General features: G+C 46.0%; 1 protein-coding gene across 6 annotated transcripts in view; it reads right to left on the bottom strand.

Annotated features, from left to right (window-relative positions):
• The window catches only part of ULK4 (unc-51 like kinase 4), a gene marked incomplete at its 3' end in the record, with an annotated part of 181476 nt that overhangs the window by 134142 nt on the left and 29010 nt on the right, over positions 1–18324 (bottom strand). For all 6 annotated transcript variants that reach the window (XM_082192968.1, XM_082192967.1, XM_082192970.1 and 3 more), the window contains exons 19-21: positions 9480–9563; positions 5134–5295; positions 761–943 (exon numbers count right to left, since the gene is read on the bottom strand). In XM_082192968.1, the coding sequence (XP_082049094.1) occupies positions 761–943; positions 5134–5295; positions 9480–9563 (429 nt within the window). The remainder of the gene's footprint in view (positions 1–760; positions 944–5133; positions 5296–9479; positions 9564–18324) is intronic.

Raw genomic sequence — 18324 nt, 5'->3', positions numbered from 1 at the left:
CTTTTTTACGTTACTGAGAATTCCTTCTACACTGGAGCAGAACTATACAAACACAAACGCAACACAACTGAATGAATCGTGATACCACTGCAAATTGTGTGGAGGGGAAATCATACAATGGCTAAGATAGACCTCCCTGAATAAATCTGTTTTTTTAACCAACCACAGCAATTTTCCTCTGATGAGAACATCTTTCTTGTTGCTCTCCAATAAGGGGTTTCTGAAACCACATACGGTACCTGCCTGCCTGCTTATGAGACTGACTACAAGGTAGTCAGTCCTTAGCTGAGTCCTGAGCACAGTTCCTTAGCCGTGGTAGCCCCCCTTCATATCTAATAATATCAGATGCAGGAAAACTTCTTTTGTTTTTATTCTCTCTCATAATTTATTTGCTTCCATAGAGAAACATTCCCAAGGGTGGTGAAAAACAGCAGTATACCCCACGTATCACTAGGCATCTAGGGCAGGGAGGAGGCAAGCAAAACACACCTCTCTTACTTTGTTTTGGCCCCTGCTGTTTATGTTTGCAGTGCTACTATTTTATGATTTTTTGTTTTTCTTGTATGAAAATTTTTTGAAGATCACTTTAATGGAAAGGTCACTTACGCCTGCTTATTTAAAACTAAAATATGAACTGGCTACTGTAAAATTTATAGACGGTTTATAGAGATGTCTTTAAAATCTAGTACAGCACACAGTAACAGTCAATAAAAAAAGTTTATGAAAAATATTTGTAACACAAGAAAATGTTTAAACAAACCTTTTCCTGAACCAGCCTTTGCAAATGGATTCCACATGACAACATAGCGGAGAACATAGTCATCATGTGCTGTTGAACTTTGCATATTCCAGTTGCAAGTGAATGTATCACTGCTGGTAATCCCACCTTTTCAATCACACTCTGGAAAACACTAGGTGAGTGACGAGTAATTTTGCACAACGCCTGTATAAAACAAAAAACTCTGTTGAATGTTTTCAGTTTAACAAATGTAAATACATACTTTGTAGCAATATTTTTTCTTTTAATTAAATTTATAGGCTAATTTATAGTCTTAAGAACCCTCAAAGCAGCTCCGAGGTTTCAGTAGTGAAACAACACTGTTTCCTAACTTGGCATTTTGCTTTCTTCAAAAATCTATGTTTAATTTTAACATGTTGAACAGTGTATTGAAATACAAAACACACCATTGTTTAACTTGTCGGTTTGCATTTCTTAGTACAGAAAGTACTGATCTGATGTGTAGAGGTCTTTCCTATTCTAATTCATTCAAGAGGTTTCTGGAAGCTTCTCTGTATGAAAGAAGCTTCATGATTGTTTGGGTTATACCTTCAGAGAAGCTGAGTGTACAGCTGGCTTGATCTGGTTCTCTTATCTCTTCCAATTAAGGTCATGCTGACTATAAATAGAGGCCAGAAGGAGCCTGGGTTTTACTTTCTCTTTCTATCTCTCTTCCTTCTGGTGTGGTGTTCCATACATAGGATGCTTAGTGCTAAGGTTTAGACTTATTGTAAGTTATTGTAAGTGCTGCAACTGGAATTTTATGGACTGTGCCAATCCTGAATGTATTTGATTTGTGACCATTATGCTCATTTGCCTTCAGTAGCAAGTAAAGCTCTGCTGGATGAAGTACAATTGCCTCTAGTCTTTTTGAGGGGAACTGTGCTATCTGTTTAAGTTTTTTCCTCTTCCGGCGCTGGCGCAACCTGTCTTCTATTTCTTTGACAATGGCAGTTCCTGACATTGAGAGGCAGCCTGTCACCAGAGCTGCCTTCTGTTCCTCTTCATCCTGTAGCGCCAGAAACCCAGGTTTAAAAGAAATCAGGCTGGATATAATTAAGCCTTGTTCCAGCAAAGCAATGGGAACAGTCTCCTTCCTTTAACTACTTAAGCATCCCTTAGTTGTTTATATCTGTTACTTGACCGGGTTGCTTATACCTTTCCTTTAAATAAGGTTCCATATTGGTAAGGTTTTCCAATATTGGTAAGGTTTTCCATATTGGTAAGGTTTTCCAAAGAATTGATGCTTTTGAATTATGGTGCTGGAGGAGACTCTTGAGAGTACCATGGACTGCAAGAAGATCAAACGCATCCATTCTTAAGGAAATCAGCCCTGAGTGGTCACTGGAAGGACAGATCGTGAAGCTAAGACTCCAATACTTTGGCCACCTCATGAGAAGAGAAGACTCCCTGGAAAAGACTCTGATGGAGGGCACAAGGAGAAGGGGACGACAGAGGACGAGATGGTTGATGGTGTTCTCGAAGCTACCAGCATGAGTTTGACCCAACTGCAGGAGGCAGTGGAAGACAGGAATGCCTGGCGTGCTCTGGTCCATGGGGTCATGAAGAGTCGGACACGACTGAACAACTAAACAACAAATTGGTAAGGTAAAAGATAAAGGACCCCTGGACAGTTAAGTCCAGTCAAAGGTGACCTAGTGGGCTGCGGTGCTCATCTCGCTTTCAGGCCAAGGGAGCTGGCGTTTGTCCACAGACAGCTTTCTGGGTCATGTGGCCAGCAGGAATAAACCACTTCTGGCACAACGGGACCCCGTGATGGAAACCAGAGCGCACGGACACGCCGTTTGCCTTCCCGTTGCAGCAGTACCTATTTATCTACTTGCACTGGCATGCTTTTGAAGTGCTAGGCTGGCAGAAGCTGGGGCACTGTGGTCTAAACCACTGAGCCTCTTGGGCTTGCCGATTGGAAGGTCGGCGGTTCGAATCCCCGCAACGGAGCGAGCTCCCGTTGCTCTTCCATATTGGACATAGACATACAGTATGCCTATTCAATTTTAAGAAGAAAATCTTGTTGTGTAGTGAAACAGAGGCTGCTGTAAAATGTTGTGGTGGCTCCCAGTCAGAATTGAGAGGGTTAGTAGAGGAGTTCCATCTGAAATCTTGGCAACATTGTTTGGGATCCTATTTTAGATTAAAGTTTGTATGAAATTGTATTTCTTTTGGAAACTTAGTGAAGTTCAACAGTAACAAAAATAATAAGAAATAAAAAATAGTAAGCCACAGACCATTTCTACATTAATATTTTGCATAAGGCCACCTACTTGGATCTACTGACAGCTCCTCAACTCAACTGCACATATGTACATGTAGAAGACTATTATATTTTTAGTGAGCTGACAAACCATGAGATTCCCTTGCATAGGGGGAGCTATTAAAAAGATTTAAAGGATTATAGCTTCAAACGGATTTTGACTAACAAGGGCAAACATATGCTACTTATTTAGAGGCAAATCATAACAATCCATCTTTGTAATAATGATTCTAAAATTTAATAGAATAATTTTGGATTTTGACACTAGCAAGATGATGAAAGATTCAGTCTTGTTAGAGGGTATGTCTGTGACACATACCTGAGGCAGGTTACACTGCAAAGCAAACAGAAAATGTTGTGACATAGTTCTGGATTATCAACCATGACAGATAAGACTGCAGAGGGCAGTGATATTTGCTATTCAAGCCACAGGCTACATACCTAGTACTTCTGGCATAAAGACTTTCCTAAATACATTTTTATTATTGATTTAAGAAATAATAACACCACCAGCATGATTCTTTTAATATAAACATTGCTCTAAGAAAACACAGTGTCTACTTTCTCCAAGTAAACTTGCCAAAGCTATCAGGGGAAACTTCTCAAAATACTACATAAAAATGTCATAACTTAATTTTTTTTTGGGGGGGGATAGAAAACTACAATGCAAGCCCTATGGAAAACAGTATTATACAAAAACACTGTAGCCTAAATGCAGAAAATGGCATTAGTTTATAAGGAGGTTTCAAAACAGCATACAGCATATTCAGTTTGACCTGAAAAAGTGGTACCTTAACTTTTCTTATTGCATTAAAAACAAGGATAATTCCAGTGATAATTCCCCTAATTTTCTGTTCAAATACAATTAAAATGAGATTTTCAACTTTGTAATTCTAAAATGCATATTGAAGGTTTTTATTTAGCTACCCCGATGCAATAAAGTTAACGGGGAAACATAAAAAGTAACTCATTTTTACTTTTAGCATATTATTTTGAAAAAGGGTAGAAAATAAAACCTCAAATTTGGACTCCATTTTAGTTGCTATTTACAATAAGCCATGCCAAAGAAACAGCATGAACAAAAATGCACCATTTTTGAGAAGAGAACCTAGAAGGACCTTAAGATGTTTATTACACAGCTGATGCTTCAACAAATGATGGAGCAGTTCTTCACCACTGTCCTGCAAAGTTCAGTAGGGAACATTCCCTTCTACCTGTTGTTCCATATATATGACATTTGTCTGAAAACACAGGTCTATTAAAAAATGAGTACCCTACCTCTGTGCCCAGGCGTGCAGGCTATTTTTCAAAATAATGTTGCTTAATGCAGGAGAACAAAGGTGAAAGCTGAGGATTTCTAATCATATCAAAATGATTTTGCAGTTCTGTATCTTGAACTGTACTTCTAAACTGTACTTTAGCTTCTGACAGGTTAAGAAATCTTTGCTATAAAAGCAAGGAATCAAATATATTATAAAGAATATAGACTGAAGAGCTTGATGAACAGAACCAGGATTATGCTATTTACATTAATGAAGTTCTACTTTCCTACAAACTAATTTTAATCAATAAGTTAACCATTTCATCTCAGGGGGCTGGGGGGGGGAGGAAAAAGGACAATCAGATCTTAGATCTTTTAAGTTGAGCAGGAGTAGTTCCTGGGAAATCAAGTAAAGACCTCAGCAAATAAAAACAACAATTACACAGAATCACAGACTTGTAGAAGTGGACGAAACCAATGAGGGTCATCTAGTCCAACCCCCTGCAAAGCAGGAATTCATTTTGAAATTAGGAATAGTTGAGCAAAAAGCCAAATGCCAAGACAATAGTAATATGCCCTACTATGTATATTTCAACCATAAGGAAGATGAGAGACAGTTTGGAAGAGCATTTTTTTTTTGTTGAGTCAACTAAATAACCACCCATTTTCTTCAAAATGAGTATGAGTTACATCCAAAGGTAGTTTTGCCTTAGTATAAAGAATATATTTCCAACCTATCGTAGTTTAAAAAATGAGAAGAAATGAAGCATAAAAATTAGGAATGATGTACACCTTTATTTTTAAAGAACAAAATCTGCTTACCGAAACAGCAGTTATTCTCAAAGAATCTATGGTTGAATGCGTAAAAAGATACCACAATATTGGTCCAATTTCTCCAGTAATAAATCCCTGAGCATAAGAAGAGAAGGTGGAGCATACATTTTCAACAATCTTTGCTGCCATATGGTTTACAACTCGTTCTTCCTAGAAAGAGAGAATTTTTTAAAAAATTAACTATCACTAAGTAAAAATTAAATTCAAACTATAGCAACTGCTGACTGATACAGGGAAATGTAGGAAATCCCTAGGGCATGATTTTCCCCACCTCTGGATAATAATTTATTTCTATTTTTTTCCATAAGGGCAGATTCAAACCACTTTGCTTCACATGTTATTTCTACAGTAAAATGACTCCCACTTATCAACCGTTAATGAAGCATCAACTCTAGTTTACTACACCAGTTCTTAACAAAGAAGTCCTCATTTCAACAAGATGGAATGGATTATCCTAATACAAGTTGGCAAAGCAGACATTTTAGCATTGCTTCGCCAAACAATTTTGTTCCAATTTTAGTATATGTGCTGCCGAAGCGAGCACTTCGCCAAACAATTTTGACAACTGTCCTAAGATTATTTTGTCATTTCTTTGCCTCATAGATTCCAGCAAAAAGGATGCAAATGGATGAAGGAAGACCACGTCTCTTTGGCACTGGAGTCTTAGAGCTATTCGTGGGAAAGCAGAGGGAGGAAGATATATTTTTAATTAAATAAATTATTTTATAAACCTGCTTCCCCCTTTTAGTTTTGTTCTGACTGTATTTATTTTAACTATAGGACACAGCACTACAAATTGCTGTGAGCCATTCCCAGTATGACTGTATTGTTGAGAAACAATAACCACCAAGAAAAATGGGGGGGGGGGAGAGAGAAAGTGTTTAATATTATGAATCTTTAAAGTGTAATTATTAAATCATTTGGGTTCTAATTTTGCTTTAATTCAGCACAAATTAAAACTACTTTCAAAACAGATCAAAACCAAAGTAAAAAATTAACAGATAGCAATTGTTACTATAAATAATATATCTCCAGCAACATAAGGCAGTAATTTAGGTTATGTACAGTCAAATGTATTCCTTAAGGTTCTCTTTAGTTTGCATATGGCAGCCAACGACAAGATGAAGCATGCCCTGGACCAGATAACCATAGCATCTTGGCTGGAAAAGGGTCATGGATTGTCACTGCGTTTCATGAACTCAATGAGGCTGTCAGACTAATTCAATTTGCTGCCACCTGAGATAGGCTCTCTGAAGCCCCTCTGGGATCTATTATCAAACAGTGTATACGCAGGAAGATTGTGCCATTTTCTGCTTAATTAGCTTCTGGAAAAGAAGACTGACCTAAACTAATATTTGGTCTCTTATACTGAAGGGTTCATTTTGTCATAACAAGAGCATATAAGCTACCCTGCTTGACAAAAATGAATCTGTAAGACATGTTTATATAGCTTTCCTCAAACCTTTCGTCTGTCCTGTATAGTTCATAAACACCGACTAAATAGAATGTTAAACATACTTTTAAATCAGATTCTAGTTAATATTAAGAATCAAATTCAGGAGATATTAAACACCTATTAGTTAAGCAGAAGTTAAAATGTTCAAAACAATCACATATTTTACGTTTACCTAATAGAGCCCTGGGAAAAATCAGACCACCTGCTTCTCATGATAACTAGGAAACTAAAATGCTGTAGGGAATGGCATGGCACCACCTAATTGTTCACAACAACAGACAAATATGTCATCCTGAAAGCTGAATTTAGGAGAAGGGAAGCAACAGTCTGTTCATCCTGCCAGCAGTCCAGCTCCAACTATCATGGGATTCTAAACTCAGGTCCAACATTTGCAGTGGGCATAGTCAGGAAGGAGGAGGAGGACAGGTGGGCAGTGATAGTGGCAGCGCCTTCACTTCTTCCACATCATTGCCAGACTGCCCTCCATAGGAAAAGAAGAAGAAAAAACCAATGGACCAGACATAGCTCCATCTTGCCCTCTCTGACAGTGACCAGACAGTTACAGTGGTAACTCGGGTTAAGAACTTAATTCGTTCTGGAGGTCTGTTCTTAACCTGAAACTGTTCTTAACCTGAAGCACCACTTTAGCTAATGGGGCCTCCTGCTGCTGCTGTGCCGCCGCTGCACGATTTCTGTTCTCATCCTGAAGTAAAGTTCTTAACCCGAGGTACTATTTCTGGGTTAGCGGAGTCTGTAACCTGAAGCGTATGTAACCTGAAGCATATGTAACCCAAGGTACCACTGTACTTCCAGAGAAGTTCCAGTTGCAAGATGGTGCCATCATTTTGTACAGTTCACTTCCAAAGGCACTTACACTAGCAGTCATCACCACACCTTGCATTCCATATCTTAATTGTGTGTTGTGTGAAAGAACATATTTTTGTCTCTTCTGAATCTATTGTCAATCAGTTTCATTGAATGACTTTGACTAGAGGGAGGAAATGTTTTCAGTTTCACCATGGTAGGCATAATTTCATAAATGTCTATCATGTCTCCACATAATCATTGTTTAAAAATCTTGTTTGTCATTGTGCTGCACGTTCACCAATTTACAGTACAATCTGAATCAAATCTACTCAGAAGCCAGCCCTGCTGAGATCAATGGGACTCACTCTGGCGTACGGCCATTCTTAAAAGCTCTTTAGGAAAAATGAAACATTTATTTCTGTTTCCCTGTTCAATACCTAACAATGGTGCCACTAGAGGGAGACTGGGGCCTTTTTCAAAGGTACAAAGGGCCTATATTTCTTTTCTCCAGTGAAACGCTGGAACAACAGGAGACCCTAGTACACTAGTCCTGCCCTAAAGAGGACAAATGCTGTTGAACGTGTGTGTGTTTGCTGAGTCTGTTTCCCCACACACATTCTGTGCCTGTGTGTGCAGGATCTTGTCTGTTCCTTTCTTCTGCTGGGTGTGTAGATGGAAGCTGAATGTCTGCCCATCTTTCTGCTGAATGTGTGCATGCACATGAAACAAAATGTGTTGATATGAGAGTATTCACATATGAAATGAGCTCTGGCTGGTATGCAACTCTCAGAAAGGTGGCAAATCCTTAATGTGGCCATCGAGCCAGAAAAAGTTAGCCTTTTCATTCACAGTGACGTTCAAGTCAAGCCTCCTTTTCCCGGTTATATATCTTTAGATTATTTCTAATGTCTAGCCAATGATTCAATTCTATTGCTTAGTTCATCAAAGCCTTAAAATAAAAGGCATTCTAACAGTAACTGGGCCCATGATAGACTCCAGAGGAATTCTACTTTTGGATTTTAAGAATCCATTCAGATTTTCAGAATAATCCAACCATTCCCTGTTATTTGGACATTATCTTTCATTCATACAAATATGTAAATGATAAAGAAGTTTAAAGACTCTCTCAAGGCATTTAAAAATGTAGTATAAACACCAACAATTGGGAAACATGGGCCTGCAAGCTCTTCAACTGAAGAACAGCCTTTACCAAAGGTGTCATGGACTTTGAAGATGCCCATCTCAGGACAAAAGGGAGAATTGTGCTAAGAGGAAGGCACACTTGGCAAACCCTCACCATGATCAACTCCCATCCAGAAACCTATGTCCCAACTGTGGAAGGACGTACGCATCCTGAATTGGCCTTCACAGTCACTTACGGACTCACTGTTAAGACTGTGTTCATGGAAGACAATCTTACTCGGCTACGAGTGATTGCCAAAGAAGAAGAAATATGTTTTGCTTGATGTTTTTCTTCCTATAAGCATTTCACTCCTCCACATTTGCCATGGGCATTAGTAATGCCAGCTGGCCTCATGAAAATAGCAAATGTAGTCTTCTTTGTGGCTTTAATCCAACGTTTTCCATTTTATATAATCTTTGGTTATAAATTAAGGAAATTATCCCCAAACCAAATACACAAAACAGCAAACCAAAATTAGTTGAACCCAACCCAATATGCCATTCTAAGGATATGACAACTGAGAACATAAAAAGCTCATCAACTAATGTCTATAAAAACAAGTAAAAGAATAAAACTTGCCAAGTATAAAACTAAGAAATTGTATTTGTTGTCAAAGCTTTCCTTTAAAAAATACCGTAACTTAAAATTAACCAGCTAATTTTATTTCCAAAATCAAAAGATAATTTATAAATGCTAAGCATATCGGAGAACACTTTTTCTCCCTTTTGCACTTTCTTCTTCTGTGGGTCATGGTCTTATGATTATTTAAATTCACGAGCAATCCTTGGTTGATAAGGCACTGCAGTGCTGCAGGCTACAATCCTCACACAATGCCTAAAGGGTTATTACAATGGAGAAATTCTATTGAGAACAACAAAAGAAACTTACCCCTTCCCGAAGGCACCTCATTAGCACAGTGTAAGCAGCTGAAGGAAGGGCCCAGGATTCTCTGGGGTGCTCCTTTTTCCCTTCCTGTAAATGATGTGGAAGGGCCAGAAATGAAGTGAACAGTATAAATTATGTTAAATCTTTATGGGGGGAAATGCAATTTTATACGCACACATTCTCTGTGAACCTGTCCATTTTTAAATGATGCCTCTTATGTCACTGCATACACATAAGGAACTGGTTTTGCTAAATATGTTAACTTTAGTCACAAATTAACAACAGTTCTGCCAACCTTTTAAATCAATGGCATATTTATTTTCAGATCAGTCACATGTAGGTAGAAGAAGCTCCTGGACCATTTTTATATTTTTTTAACTTTGAGCATCTGAATAGACAGGTTAATATCTTAATATTTCCCGCTGCCCTACCCCAAGGCAATTACTTGTATCTCTTTTTCAGTTTGCAAAGACTATGCAAGGGAGATCAGAGTTCTAAAGGGTTCGACAACAACAGAAAGAAACAAGACAGTTGTGAGAGCTTCATTAACTATGAATTCTGAAATCAATCACTGGACCTTTGAGGCAATTCATAAACTTATCTAGAAGATACAATATAATGTTTCATTCCCTGTGTGCAAGGAGCCTAAGCTCTAGTTGAGGTTCTCCACTCTGCATCCCAAGGTTCCTCAAAGGGCTTGGGGAAGGGAACAGAGGCAGGCTTAGCTATTGCTGTATGAAAAGCTTTGGTTACTTCCAAGGGATTCAGTGGGGTCTGTCTCTTCCTTTGGCAATCGCAGCACCCAACAAGGCATAAAGGCATAAAAACCTTAGCAGAGAACACCCTAGGTTGGTTCTTAACCTCAGTCACTTCCTCTTCTTGTCTGGGTTCGACTGGGAAGACAGTTCCCTAGAGGCCTCCCACTAAGCCCCAGTGGCACCCTGAGGCTTGGGGGGATTAGGTGTGACCTCTCCTGTGGAACTACTGCCTGAGTGGGAGGAACAGACGTCTTAGCCTGTTTGGGTGGCAAGGGAGGGCCATCCAGAAAAGGTTCCTAGGACCCCGGGTGTGAGAGGAAAGAGGCGTAACATCCAGCTTTATCAGGTGAATAGCCCCTCTTTTCCCTACGCCTGCATGTGGACCGCTTGTGCTTGCATTTACTCTTATGGTGATGAAGCAAGCTGGTCTGGGTGTAAAAAACCCCCTGAGGGAATCATTAATATCTGAAGAGATAACCCCCTTTGTCCATGAAGGCAATGTTGGGAAATTTGCTGAACTAAGGAAGGCCTCATACTCACCTCCGCCTGTTCTGATAAATAACCTGGAGAATCACCAAAGGCCACTTTGCCTGGGATCTCTAAATGTATAGGCCTCCTCCGTTGGGAGGAGAGAGGCTGTCCTGCCAAGGCGAAGTCATCCCGCATGCAGATGCAGCGCAAAGGCAGGAAATCAATGCGACTGAGCACACTGCTGTCGCTGCTCCAACTCCCAGTTGGTGCTGGAACCCGAAGGTGCAGCAATAATGCGGCCAATCAAGGCAGGGAGAGATCACAGAGAACATGAAAGCCACTAGACCAACAGGTGCAGCGATCACCTCTCTAGGTGCTGTTGGGGCCTCCTGAAGAAATGCTGAGTTGTTGGAACAAAATGACATTCCTGCCTTTTTCAAAAAAGGGCAGGAAATGCAAGCTCCTGGCCCTATTGCCTCTGTGGACTCCTCCTGTGCCTCCCCGGCAGTCAGGTCAGAATCCAGCTGCCCCCTACACTCTTCCCTTCCCCAGACAACCGGGAGTGGGGGAGAGAAAAATGAAGAGAATGAAGTAGAAATGAAGATGTTTGTGGGGGAGCAGCCAACAGGAAAGCACAGTGGAAAAACTCAGAAAGATGATCTAGCAAACCAGATGAAGGTGAGGACTAGATAAAGGGAAAATCTACACAAAACAAACACTCAAGCAAACGGTTCTCTCCACACAAAGAGAGAGACATGAAGACCCAACCATCCCTTGCAGTAGGCAGGGTTGGAATGACTACTCCACTCTGGAGAGGATATTTCAAGTTGAAGACTCTGCCTGTGTCTAGTTGGGGGTCATTCCTATCAGGAATGGCATCCCCCTCCATCTGGTAAATCTTACCTTCTCCATCTGTCTCTCAACTATTTCGCAGTCTTCTATCTACTTACAACTTACAACTACTTACATCTATAATATGCAGCTGGAAGCCAAAAATGAAATATTTTGGTCCTACTTTGGTGCTACGTTCCTGAACAACCACACCCAAGTCACATGATAAATTTTACACCAGGTTTACATTTCATCAAAAGCATGAGCTACTCACATATTGATTGCAATGGTGTAGAAAACAGAATACGTTCAATAGACCACTGGAAGTGGAAAATCTGGGACTTAATGGTGCTGAATGAAACAATACAATATAAACAAATATGGGATGGAAGAATCTATTTAACGTAAGTATTTCAGAAAAAAATGGTTCCTGTCAGAGTTGCTCCCCGATCCTAGCTCACAGAGGATCACGCTAGCCAGCGATCATTTAGTAAAGTCTTTATTGAGTTACAGTTCCCATTCTCAAGCTGCTGCGTGCAACTCTACTTCTTATGGTTAGATCGGCGAAGCTCTGTCTGGGTCCCCGCCTCCTGTACACCAACTTAATATCCTAGCCTTACTCCACCTTTTCCGCCTGACTGTTCTTCTCTGGGTCCCTCTGCCCCCCGGGGTCTCTTCCTTCCGGGACTCTTCTGACGCTGACCCCCCGGACCCTTCTGTCTCCTTGCGCCGGGCTTTAGGACCTGGCTCCCATTCCGGGCTGCTTACTGCGCCACCTTCCTGTGCATTTGAACTTGGCGCGCGTGCCCAACCTTCCACTTTCCGTCTGACCGTTTCTTCGCTCCCTGATGGAGGTGTGGCCACTCCTGACTCGTGCCCTCCCTCCTGTTGTGAGCTGCCAGCGCTTGATACCTGACTCCCTTCCTCTCCCCTGCTCTCTGTTGGTGACGCTGGTCCCGATTTCCAACTGCTCCCCTCTGAGCTCCCTCTGGCCCTTTCCTCCTGGGGTGTCCCCCTAGGCTCCCCCCTTGCCCTGGCCACTGGTGCTCCTTTCTGTGAATCTTCTGATTCACTGGAAAGACTCGGAGATCTCGGGTCGTCGTCATCACTCATCCTTTCTTCTGCCTCCTCCCCCTCGCTCTCTGTTTCCTCCCTTGCCCTTGCCTCTGCTCCTGAACCCCTGACATCCATCCCCCCCTCGAAGCCCCCTCTTCCCCCCTCCCCTCCTTCCGGTGCGGGAGCTGGGTGCTGCCGTGTCATGGGGACGAATGTCGGATACAGTTCGCTTCCCGTGGCGGGCCTGCATCTGAAGTCTTCCGGTTCTTCCTCCCTGCTCTCGTCGACGACGGTCACTTCCGCTTCCATCTCTGTGCCGCCGTGCTCGAAACCCGGGTCGTCCCCGAATACGTCCAAGTCCGTCTCTCCCTCACTTCCTCCTGGGGGCGTTGCTCGGCCTGGACCCTCCAGCCACTTCCTGCGCCACTGCTCCTCTGGTCTATCGTCCCACCAATACGAAGGTTCTGAGGCAGATCCCGAGGGTGACCCCTCCGGGGAACGTGCGTCGCGTGTCGGTTCCTCGTCCGAGTCGAACCCCCGGAACGTGCTGGCTGAAAGCGTGGGCGTGAAAAGCCAGTCGTCGAAAAAGTCTGCTGGCATGGGCCTGTGTGGGAAGAGGGCATGAAACTCTTCTTTGAGCAGAGGTTCGTCTAGAGCGTAGCCTGGCACCCAGCTGTTGGCACTGGCCGGGGTGCCCTCCTTGGCGAGAAAGTATTCTACCCCCTCTTCCCCCCATCTAGAGTCCAAAATCTCTGTGACTTCGTTGATGCGCTCCTCCTGTGCCACTCCCCCTTGCTCGGTTCTCTCTCGGAGTGGACTTGGTGCCGTGCCTGGTTCCTGAAATCTGTGAGGTGCCTTGTAGGGAGTGAGCACCGATCTGTGGAACACCGGATGCATCCTGGAACCCTCCGGAAGCGCCAGCCTGAAAGCCACCGGGTTGACCTGCTCTTCGACTTGGTAGGGCCCCAGTTGCTTATGCCCTAGTTTCTTCTTCGCCAACGACCTGACCGGCACTGCGTGGGCTGCTAACCAGACCCAGTCTCCCACATGGATCTCTTCGCCAACCCTTCTGTGTTTGTCCGCTTGTACCTTGTATGCGTGTTTGGCCAGCTCCAGGTGCCGCCGCAGCTGATCGTGGACCTCCTGCAACTCTGACGCGAACGCATCTGCTGTCTGCGGCTCCCCCTCCCCCATTCTTTCCAGTCCCGGGAAGGTTCTGGGGTGCCTCCCGTTGTTGGCGAAGAACGGCGTGACCCCCGTGGACACGTGCTTCGTGTTGTTGTAGGCGAACTCGGCGAGAGGCAGGTAATCCACCCACGTCGCAGGCTGTTGATTCGCATAACATCTCAGGTACTGCTGCATGATGGCATTGACCCGCTCCGCTTGCCCGTTGGTCTGCGGGTGTCTAGCCGACGCCAGGTTGATCTTGACGTTCAGGAAGCCCATCAGCTTCTGCCAGAAATTCGAGATGAACTGTCGCCCTCGGTCGGACAGAATAGACCGCGGCAGACCGTGAACCTTGAACACGTGGTCTATGAACAGTTCGGCGGTTTGTTCCGCTGTGGCCACCTTAGCACACGGAATGAAATGTGCCATCTTGGAGAACAAGTCCACCACCACCAGCACGGCCGTATTGCCCCTCGAGCTGGGCAGATCCGTGACAAAGTCCAGGGCCACTCTCTCCCATGGTTCGAACGGAGTTTGCAGCGGTTCCAACAGTCCGGCCGGCGGTCTGTGCACTGGTTTGGCCCTCTGGCAGGTGTCACACCTCGCCACATAGTCCGCGACTTCCCCTCTCATTCCGGGCCACCAGAAGTCTCTGGCGACTAATTCCATCGTCTTCTCCTTGCCAAAGTGCCCGGCAGTGGGCGCGTCGTGCAGCTGCTGCAGTACCTTGGCGCGAAGTTCGTCTCCCGGCACGTAGATGGCCCCTTTACGGATGAGCAATCCATCTCGCAGCTGGAACTCGTCGGTCGCTGCCGTGCCCCTGTGCACCTCTGCCATCTTTGCTTGCGCGAAGGAGTCATCCTGCAACGCTCGTCGCACCGCCTCCAGGTCAACTGTTGCCGCAGCGCACGCCCACACTGTTGGTGCGAAGATGTGCATGGCGGCCGCTGGCGTTGCCTCCTCCAGATACTGCGGCTTACGGGAGAGAGCATCCGCCATGATGTTGGTGTCCCCTGGGACATACTCTATTCGGAAGTCGAAGTTCGCAAAGAACTCAGCCCAACGTATCTGCCTCTGGTTCAGGAACTGTGCCGTGCGCCAGTGCTCCAGATTCTTGTGGTCCGTGCAGACCTGCACCGTGTGCTTGGCGCCGATCAGGAAGTGCCTCCACGCTTTGAACGCTGCATGAATGGCCAGCAACTCCCTGTCCCAGATGGTGTAGTTCTGTTTGGACTTGCTGAGCTTCCTGGAGTAAAACGCTCCCGGCCTCCAAACCCCCTGCGGGTCTTTCTGCAGCAGGACTGCTCCCACGGCTCTGTCCGAGGCGTCTTTCTCCACCCTCATCGGCCTGCTGGGGTTGACATGAAGCAGCTGCTCTTCCGACGCGAAGAGCCGCTTGAGTGCCTGAAAGGACTGCTCCGCCTGCTCTGTCCAGATGAACTTCTTTTTCTTGGAGCTGAGCGTGTCCGTGATGGCCGCCGTCTGCATAGCAAAGCCTTTGATAAACTTGCGATAGAAGTTCGCGAAGCCGACAAACCGTTGGACCTCCTTCCGGTTGCGTGGGCTTTTCCAATCCAACACTGCTCGAACCTTGGCGCTGTCCATGGCGAGTCCCTTGTCAGACAACTTGTAGCCCAGGAAATCCACCTCCGTCACGTCGAACTGGCACTTCTCCAGCTTGGCGTAAAGCCTATGCTGCTGTAGCCTGCTCAGCACTTCCTTGACGTGTCTGTCATGCTCCTGCTGCGATTCCGAAAAGATCAGGATGTCATCCAAGAAACAGACGCACGTCTTGTAGAGGAGCCCCGCCAACACGTGATGCATGAACGCTTGAAACACGTGGGAGCCATTTTGCAATCCAAAAGGCATAACTCTATATTCGTAGGTACCCAGGGGCGTGAACATGGCTGTCTTCCACTCATCTCCTTCCCGCATGCGAATGAGGTTGTACGCCCCTCGCAGGTCCAACTTGGTGAACACGCTGCCCTTCCGTACCTTTGCGAGGAGGTCGTCGATTCGGGGCATGGGGAAGTCCGATGGCTTGGTCACACTGTTTAAGATGCGATAGTCCACGACCAGCCTTTTTTGGGGCGTGTCCCGCTTCTTAACAAAGAATACAGGACTGCCCCCCGCTGCCTTGGACTCTCGGATGAAACCGCGCTCCAAATTATGATCTATGAACTCTTTGAGTTCCTGCAGTTCGTCCTCAGACATGGAATACAGCTTCCCTTTGGGCAGCGCCGCCCCCGGCAGCAGGTCAATTGTGCAGTCATATGGTCTGTGGGGGGGTAGCCTGTCTGCCTCCTTCTCGCAGAAAACCTCCAAAAATTCTGCGTACTTGTGGGGAACCGCTTGCAGCGTGCCTAGCTGCAGCTGTGACTCCTCTTCCTCTCCTTCCTGCCGGGGCACGATGCAGTGTTCAGCACAAAAGGAAGAGCCGAAGGTCAGCTGCCTCTGGTACCAAGCCAGCGTCGGGCTGTGCTTGTCCAGCCAACTCATGCCCAATACAATGGGCGTGTCCGATAGTTGAGTGACGTTGAAGCTGATGATTTCCCTGTGATTCCCAAGTCGCATCACCATTGGTGGCGTCTGCTTCACCACTTGCCCCCCGAGCAGCTCCCTGCCATCCACCGTGACAACCTGCAGGGGCAGCGTGGCAGGCAGCAACTGTATGGCGTGCCGGTCGACAAATTCCTGCCCTATAAAGTCTGCATTGCTGCCTGAGTCGATGGTAATTGGCACGTCCATGGTGATTCCATTGGGCAGCTGGAGCGATGCGGTGAGCCTCACTACTGGCTTGGGCGGGAGGGGGTCCATGGGCTGTAAAATCTCTGGGGACTGCTTCACTGACACGTCTGGCTGGGCCCCAGTGCCTCTTCCTCCAGCCAGACTGCGTCGTTTCCCTGCTGTGGTTCTCCTTGGTGCGTTGCTGCAGTTACCATTGCTGAGGCTGCAGTGTGCTTGTGGAGCCTCCGGGGACACTCTTTCGCCATATGCTGTGGATCATCGCAGATATAACACTTCCTGTTCCCTCTAGGAGGCTTCGCTTTCACTGCTCCCGGTGCTAGGGCTCTGGCTGCTGACTGAGCCCTTGCACCTCCAACCTCCATAGGTTCCGCTCTTCCTCCTGGCGGAGGCGTGGATTGCGCACGCGCTGCTTCTCTGGGAAGGAAGGAGGAGCCCCTGGCTGGTTCGCGCCCTCCACGCCCTTCGTCCCTGCTCCACGGACGTTCTTCCAACCGCACCCCCACCGCCAGCGCCCTCTGAACGATCTCCTGCGTGGTCCGGGGTCTCTCCCCCCTCGCAATTTCATCTTTAACCGAGCCGTGCAAGCCCTCCCAAAACAGGTCTCTTACAGGAGCCGAATCTCTGTCCCATTCCAGGGCACTGACCAAGGCGAAAAAGCGGGCATGGTACTGCCTTACGCTGGCCCTCCCTTGCTTCAGTCCATGTATCTGCTGCCGAGCAAGATCCACGTCAATGCTTGATAAAAAACACCCATCCATCGCTTTAATAAAGGCATCCGCATTTTGGAGCGCCGGATCCTTATCCCTCCACAAATTGCGCAGCCATGCTTTAGCATCTCCATGCAAATGGGACATGATGAACCCCACTTTCTCTTGCTCATCTCTAAAGTCTTTGTTCAGCAGTTGCAGTGCACACATTACATCTGCTCTAAAGTTGGGGTACTGTTGCAGATTCCCATCGAAGTGAGAGACCAGACCGCCTGTTCTTCTTCCCAATCCAATCCCCTCCCGTCTGGCTGTCAGTTCCCCTTGCTTCGTAAGCACTTCCAACCTGACCTGGAGATCCCTGTAGGCGGCAGCTGCGTCCTCCTCTCTCTTCCTGGATGCAAGTGCCTCGGCATTCAGTCGTGTCACTGCTTCTCTGAGTTCCGCTATCTGCTGTTCAGCCGTCATGTTGTCTGCCGTTCGTGAGCTCGCTAGTAGGCACCCGCTTTCTCTCCTCTCCGTGAGGCCGTAGATGCCCACAATTTAAGAGACAGAGCTTACTGTCAGAGTTGCTCCCCGATCCTAGCTCACAGAGGATCACGCTAGCCAGCGATCATTTAGTAAAGTCTTTATTGAGTTACAGTTCCCATTCTCAAGCTGCTGCGTGCAACTCTACTTCTTATGGTTAGATCGGCGAAGCTCTGTCTGGGTCCCCGCCTCCTGTACACCAACTTAATATCCTAGCCTTACTCCACCTTTTCCGCCTGACTGTTCTTCTCTGGGTCCCTCTGCCCCCCGGGGTCTCTTCCTTCCGGGACTCTTCTGACGCTGACCCCCCGGACCCTTCTGTCTCCTTGCACTGGGCTTTAGGACCTGGCTCCCTTTCCGGGCTGCTTACTGCGCCACCTTCCTGTGCATTTGAACTTGGCGCGCGCGCCCAACCTTTCACTTTCCGTCTGACCGTTTCTTCGCTCCCTGATGGAGGTGTGGCCACTCCTGACTCGTGCCCTCCCTCCTGTTGTGAGCTGCCAGCGCTTGATACCTGACTCCCTTCCTCTCCCCTGCTCTCTGTTGGTGACGCTGGTCCCGATTTCCAACTGCTCCCCTCTGAGC

The sequence above is a fragment of the Podarcis vaucheri genome, assembly GCF_965113315.1.
Source record: "Podarcis vaucheri genome assembly, chromosome: 12".
NCBI lineage: Eukaryota > Metazoa > Chordata > Lepidosauria > Squamata > Lacertidae > Podarcis > Podarcis vaucheri.
The sequence above is the reverse complement of the archived record's forward strand: the minus strand, read 5'-3'. Positions and strand labels throughout refer to the sequence as shown.